The sequence below is a fragment of the Ornithodoros turicata genome, chromosome 7 (assembly GCF_037126465.1).
Source record: "Ornithodoros turicata isolate Travis chromosome 7, ASM3712646v1, whole genome shotgun sequence".
Lineage (NCBI taxonomy): Eukaryota > Metazoa > Arthropoda > Arachnida > Ixodida > Argasidae > Ornithodoros > Ornithodoros turicata.
This window is the reverse complement of record NC_088207.1, coordinates 49,317,818-49,325,157: the sequence shown is the minus strand read 5'-3', so window position 1 is coordinate 49,325,157 and position 7,340 is coordinate 49,317,818. Positions and strand designations below refer to the sequence as shown.

General features: G+C 41.2%; 1 protein-coding gene across 1 annotated transcript; it reads left to right on the top strand.

Moving 5' to 3' along the window:
* Positions 1-454: 454 nt before the first annotated feature.
* Positions 455-7,013, top strand: LOC135400628 (protein starmaker-like). Its single transcript, XM_064632458.1, has 5 exons — positions 455-522; positions 858-980; positions 2,872-3,208; positions 3,911-4,213; positions 6,987-7,013. The coding sequence occupies exons 1-5, from the start codon at positions 455-457 to the stop codon at positions 7,011-7,013; spliced, it is 858 nt and encodes a 285-aa protein (XP_064488528.1).
* The last annotated feature ends 327 nt before the right edge of the window (positions 7,014-7,340 follow it).

Here is a 7,340-nt window from a genome sequence, read left to right as displayed (position 1 = left end):
ATGGCGACACCTGAATGGGCAGTGACAGAAAACACGATGGCGACACCTGAATGGGCAGTGACAGAAAACACGATGGCGACACCTGAATGGGCAGTGACAGAAAACACGATGGCAACACCTGAATGGGCAGTGACAGAAAACACGATGGCAGCACTTGAATGGGCGGTGATAGAAAACACGGTGGCAGCACCTGTATGCACCGGATGTAAGGGAGAAAAGAACTAAATGGCAGTGAGTAAACAATAACTACATGGCAGCAGAAAAACACAACAGAAACACAACAACAGCAGCAACAACAACTCAATGGCAAGGGGTAAACAGCAACAATAACAACAGCAGCAGCAGCAACAACAACTCAATGGAAAGGGGGTAAACAGCAACAACAACAACAGCAGCAGCAGCAACAACAACTCAATGGCAAGGGGTAAACAGCAACAGCAGCAACAACAACTCAATGGCAAGGGGTAAACAGCAACAACAACAACAGCAGCAGCAACAGCAACAACAACTCAATGACAAGGGGTAAACAGCAACAGCAGCAACAACAACTCAATGGCAAGGGGTAAACAGCAACAACTACAGCAACAACTCAATAGCAAGGGGTAAACAGCAAAAAACACAGCAGCAACAACAGCAGCAGCAACAACAACTCAATGGCATGGCGTAAACAGCAACAACTCAATGTCCTGGAGTAAAATGCAACAACAACAGCAACAACTCAATGGCATGGGGTAAACAGCAACAACTCAATGGCACACAACAGAAACACCTGAGGGTAGCGAAAAAAAGGGCAACAGCAACCTAGTGAGGAGTGGGAACACAATCGGCAACATGGGATGGCAGTGAAAAAACAATAGAAAGCAACAAGAGAAAGCAACTACATGGAGCAACAACAGCAGCAGCAGCAGCAACAACTCAATGGCAAGGGGTAAACAGCAACAACAGCAGCAGCAGCAGCAACAACAACTCAATGGCAAGGGGTAAACAACAACAACAGCAACAACAACAACTCAATGGCAAGGGGTAAACAGCAACAACAACAACAGCAGTAGTAGCAACAACAACAACTCAATGGCAAGGGGTAAACAGCAACAACAGCAACAGCAGCAGTAGCAGCAACAACTCAATGGCAAGGGGTAAACAGCAGCAACAGCAGCAGTAGCAGCAACAACAACAACTCAATGGCAAGGAGTAAACAGCAACAACAACAACAGCAGCAACAACAACAACAACTCAATGGCAAGGAGTAAACAGCAACAACAACAACAACAACAGCAAACACTCTATGGCAAGGAGTAAACAGCAACAACAACAACAACAGCAGCAGCAGCAACAACAACTCAATGGCAAGGGGTAAACAGCAACAACAACAGCAGCAGCAACTCAATGACAAGGGGTAAACAGCAAAAACACAGCAGCAACAACAACTCAATGGCATGGCGTCAACAGCAACAACTCAATGTCCTGGAGTAAAATGCAACAACAACAGCAACAACTCAATGGCGCTGGGAAAAAAAACAACTAAATGGCAGAAAGAAAACAAGAGGATGGCAGTGAGAAAAAAAAAAAACAACCGCAACACCCTACAGCACCAGAACAGTAAGACCTAGTGGGGCAGTGAGTAGACACCATAACAAGACCAGTACGGCGGTTAGGAAACACAATAACAAGACCAGTACGGCGGTTAGGAAACACAATAACAAGAACAGTACGGTGGTTAGTAAACACAATAACAAGGACAGTACGGTGGTTAGTAAACACAATAACAAGGACAGTACGGCGGTTAGTAAACACAATAACAAGGACAGTACGGCGGTTAGTAAACACAATAACAAGGACAGTACGGCGGTTAGTAAACACAATAACAAGGACAGTACGGCGGTTAGTAAACACAATAACAAGGACAGTACGGCGGTTAGTAAACACAATAACAAGGACAGTACGGCGGTTAGTAAACACAATAACAAGGACAGTACGGCAGTGAGAAACACAATAACAAGAACAGTACGGCAGTGAGAAACACAATAACAAGAACAGTATGGCAGTGAGAAACACAATAACAAGAACAGTATGGCAGTGAGAAACACAATAACAAGAACAGTATGGCAGTGAGAAACACAATAACAAGAACAGTATGGCAGTGAGAAACACAATAACAAGAACAGTATGGCAGTGAGAAACACAATAACAAGAACAGTATGGCAGTGAGAAACACAATAACAAGAACAGTATGGCAGTGAGAAACACAATAACAAGAACAGTATGGCAGTGAGAAACACAATAACAAGAACAGTATGGCAATGAGAGACACAATAACAAGAACAGTATGGGAGTGAGAGACACAATAACAAGAACAGTATGGGAGTGAGAGACACAATAACAAGAACAGTATGGGAGTGAGAAACACAACAACAAGAACAGTTTGGCAGTGAGAAACACAACAACAAGAACAGTATGGCAGTGAGAAACACAATAACAAGAACAGTATGGCAGTGAGAAACACAATAACAAGAACAGTATGGCAGCGAGAAACACAATAACAAGAACAGTATGGCAGCGAGAAACACAATAACAAGAACAGTATGGCAGCGAGAAACACAATAACAAGAACAGTATGGCAGCGAGAAACACAATAACAAGAACAGTATGGCAGTGAGAAACACAATAACAAGAACAGTATGGCAATGAAAAACACAATAACAAGAACAGTATGGCAATGAAAAACACAATAACAAGAACAGTATGGCAATGAAAAACACAATAACAAGAACAGTATGGCAATGAAAAACACAATAACAAGGACAGTACGACGGTTAGGAAACACAATAACAAGGACAGTACAACGGTTAGGAAACACAATAACAAAAACAGTACAACGGTTAGGAAACACAAAGACAAGGACAGTACAACGGTTAGGAAACACAAAGACAAGGACAGTACAACGGTTAGTGAACACAAAGACAAGGACAGTACGACGGTTAGTGAACACAAAGACAAGGACAGTACGACGGTTAGTGAACACAAAGACAAGGACAGTACGACGGTTAGTGAACACAAAGACAAGGACAGTACGACGGTTAGTGAACACAAAGACAAGGACAGTGCGACGGTTAGTGAACACAAAGACAAGGACAGTACGACGGTTAGTGAACACAAAGACAAGGACAGTACGACGGTTAGTGAACACAAAGACAAGGACAGTACGACGGTTAGTGAACACAATAACAAGAACAGTACAACGGTTAGAAAACACAATAACAAGAACAGTACAACGGTTAGAAAACACAATAACAAGAACAATATGGCAGTGAGAAACACAATAACAAGAACAGTATGGCAGTGAGAAACACAATAACAAGAACAGTATGGCAGTGAGAAACACAATAACAAGAACAGTATGGCAGTGAGAAACACAATAACAAGAACAGTATGGCAGTGAGAAACACAATAACAAGAACAGTATGGCAGTGAGAAACACAATAACAAGAACAGTATGGCAGTGAGAAACACAATAACAAGAACAGTATGGCAGTGAGAAACACAATAACAAGAACAGTATGGCAGTGAGAAACACAATAACAAGAACAGTATGGCAGTGAGAAACACAATAACAAGAACAGTATGGCAGTGAGAAACACAATAACAAGAACAGTATGGCAATGAGAAACACAATAACAAGAACAGTATGGCAGTGAGAAACACAATAACAAGAACAGTATGGCAGTGAGAAACACAATAACAAGAACAGTATGGCAGTGAGAAACACGATAACAAGAACAGTACGACGGTTAGGAAACACAACAACAACGACAGTACAACGGTTAGGAAACACAATAACAAGAACAGTATGGCAATGAAAAACACAATAACAAGAACAGTATGGCAATGAAAAACACAATAACAAGAACAGTATGGCAATGAAAAACACAATAACAAGGACAGTACGACGGTTAGGAAACACAATAACAAGGACAGTACAACGGTTAGGAAACACAATAACAAAAACAGTACAACGGTTAGGAAACACAAAGACAAGGACAGTACAACGGTTAGGAAACACAAAGACAAGGACAGTACGACGGTTAGTGAACACAAAGACAAGGACAGTACGACGGTTAGTGAACACAAAGACAAGGACAGTACGACGGTTAGTGAACACAAAGACAAGGACAGTACGACGGTTAGTGAACACAAAGACAAGGACAGTACGACGGTTAGTGAACACAATGACAAGAACAGTACAACGGTTAGAAAACACAATAACAAGAACAGTACAACGGTTAGAAAACACAATAACAAGAACAATATGGCAGTGAGAAACACAATAACAAGAACAGTATGGCAGTGAGAAACACAATAACAAGAACAGTATGGCAGTGAGAAACACAATAACAAGAACAGTATGGCAGTGAGAAACACAATAACAAGAACAGTATGGCAGTGAGAAACACAATAACAAGAACAGTATGGCAGTGAGAAACACAATAACAAGAACAGTATGGCAGTGAGAAACACAATAACAAGAACAGTATGGCAGTGAGAAACACAATAACAAGAACAGTATGGCAGTGAGAAACACAATAACAAGAACAGTATGGCAGTGAGAAACACAATAACAAGAACAGTATGGCAGTGAGAAACACAATAACAAGAACAGTATGGCAATGAGAAACACAATAACAAGAACAGTATGGCAATGAGAAACACAATAACAAGAACGTATGGCAGTGAGAAACACAATAACAAGAACAGTATGGCAGTGAGAAACACAATAACAAGAACAGTATGGCAGTGAGAAACACAATAACAAGAACAGTATGGCAGTGAGAAACACAATAACAAGAACAGTATGGCAGTGAGAAACACGATAACAAGAACAGTACGACGGCTAGGAAACACAATAACAAGAACAGTACGACGGTTAGGAAACACAACAACAACGACAGTACAACGGTTAGGAAACACAATAACAAGAACAGTATGGCAATGAGAAACACAATAACAAAAACAGTACGAAGGTTATTGAACACAAAGACAAGGAGAGTACGACGGTTATTGAACACAAAGACAAGGACAGTACGACGGTATTGAACACAAAGACAAGGACAGTACGACGGTTATTGAACACAAAGACAAGGACAGTACAACGGTTAGAAAACACAATAACAAGAACAGTACAACGGTTAGAAAACACAATAACAAGAACGGTACAACGGTTAGAAAACACAATAACAAGAACGGTACAACGGTTAGAAAACAAAATAACAAGAACAGTACAACGGTTAGAAAACACAATAACAAGAACAGTACAACGGTTACAAAATACAATAACAAGAACAGTATGGCAGTGAGAAACACAATAACAAGAACAGTATGGCAGTGAGAAACACAATAACAAGAACAGTATGGCAGTGAGAAACACAATAACAAGAACAGTATGGCAATGAGAAACACAATAACAAGAACAGTATGGCAGTGAGAAACACAATAACAAGAACAGTATGGCAGTGAGAAACACAATAACAAGAACAGTATGGCAGTGAGAAACACAATAACAAGAACAGTATGGCAGTGAGAAACACAATAACAAGAACAGTATGGCAATGAGAAACACAATAACAAGAACAGTATGGCAATGAGAAACACAATAACAAGAACAGTATGGCAATGAGAAACACAATAACAAGAACAGTATGGCAATGAGAAACACAATAACAAGAACAGTACGACGGTTAGTAAACACAATAACAAGGACAGTACGACGGTCAGTGAACACAAAGACAAGGACGGTACGACGGTCAGTAAACACAATAACAAGAACAATACGGCAGTGAAAACACAATAACAAGAGCAATATGGGAGTGAGAAACACAATAACGAGAATAGTATGGCAGCGAGTAAACACAATAACAAGAACAGTATTGCATAAAAACAGAACTTATAATGGCAACCAGGAAAAACAAACGAGTGAGATGCTCTCAAGTTCATTAGTAAGCATTTCAACACAAGTCACAGAAAACATTTCCGTGGGCATAAGAAGTTTGAAAAGGACGACACCAAAAACGCAGGCTCCTGGTCCTTTTGCTTGAGTCCACGGTCTTCGTCCTTGACATGGGATTTTGTTCGTTTGTGGTCGATCTACATGCTTAAAGTGACAGTTGACATACCACTTGGAAAGCAATGGACAGTATTCTGTGGGATCCTGATACCCAGCGTAGACACCCTTGAATTGGCGGCATTCCCTGACACTCTGTGAGCACTCACAGTCCCGAATCATTCCTGCAGGGAGGAAAAAATAGTGTCGTGCTTACACGCGAATGGTTGCGTAAAAGACAACCTGCCACCATTTTTCTTTTTCTAGCATTTGAGGCACTTGTACTAGAACCTGATGGATACCAGTGTCGTACTCGCTACGAAAATGAAGTAACGTAATACCGCTACTCCGCAAATAAGTAGCGCAATACTAGCGTCGCTACAAATTTGAAAAAGGAACGCGGTACCGCTACCGCGCCTCAATAAAAGTAGCGTAAGTACTCCGCCGCTACTTTTCCGCTTGCGTACCCTTCTCTAGGCAGTACCTTGTACCGTAGGAATCCTGTTGTCGAATGTGGCTGAAGACGTTGCAATGTTTATGCTCCCTCACATAGCCAGCATGCGGAGTACATGATACCACTACCTTCTGCCAAGCCAATTATTTTACATTGATGTTGACATTGAAATTATACGAATTTAAGACATAATTTAATGCACATAGCGCATTTAATAATCTCCCCGTCAAAATGTTTCGAACACAAGACTTTCTCTTCGATAAATGTATTTTGTTCGAGATATCCGCGAATCTCAATCTCAAACTTGCCCTTCCTTACTGTTGACGGGTTGATCAGTGTCCCCTTTGATAAACTGACGACACTGCCATCATAAGCGACCACTCAGGTGGTAAAAATATCAAACGAATTCCATAATGTTTGCTCATGCTTTTTTGCCAGGGCCAACTTGGCCTCCAAGAGGAATAGACAGTCTTTTGTTGGCGTACTGCACCAAAGGGTCTCACAGGAATTAGGTGTTACTGTTCCCCTGCCTCCTTTCATCCAGCCACAGGACGGCTTCTTTTACAAAGCATAGACGGGTAGAAATGCAGCATACCGGAAGGGAAGTATGAAGGAAATTGTCTCTCGTCCTGAGGCAATTCCCTTCATCTTTTACAAAGCGTTAGAAATACTTTCATGCGCTTTTTTCGGGAGCATGAGTTCCTCGGAAACAGTCTACCTCCGTAATGAAGCATTTACAGAAAGAAAAAAAATCACGTAATTTCAGTCTCTGAACGTATCAAACGCTGTTAA

Coding starts and splice junctions, on each gene's coding strand:
- LOC135400628 (XM_064632458.1), top strand. CDS start 455: ATGGCAAGGGGTAAACAGCAACAACAACAACAGCAGCAGCAACAGCAA. Junction 3,209..3,910: donor AAGACAAGGACAGTACGACG/GTTAGTGAACAC, acceptor TAACAAGAACAG/TATGGCAATGAAAAACACAA. Junction 4,214..6,986: donor AAGACAAGGACAGTACGACG/GTTAGTGAACAC, acceptor CTTTTTTGCCAG/GGCCAACTTGGCCTCCAAGA.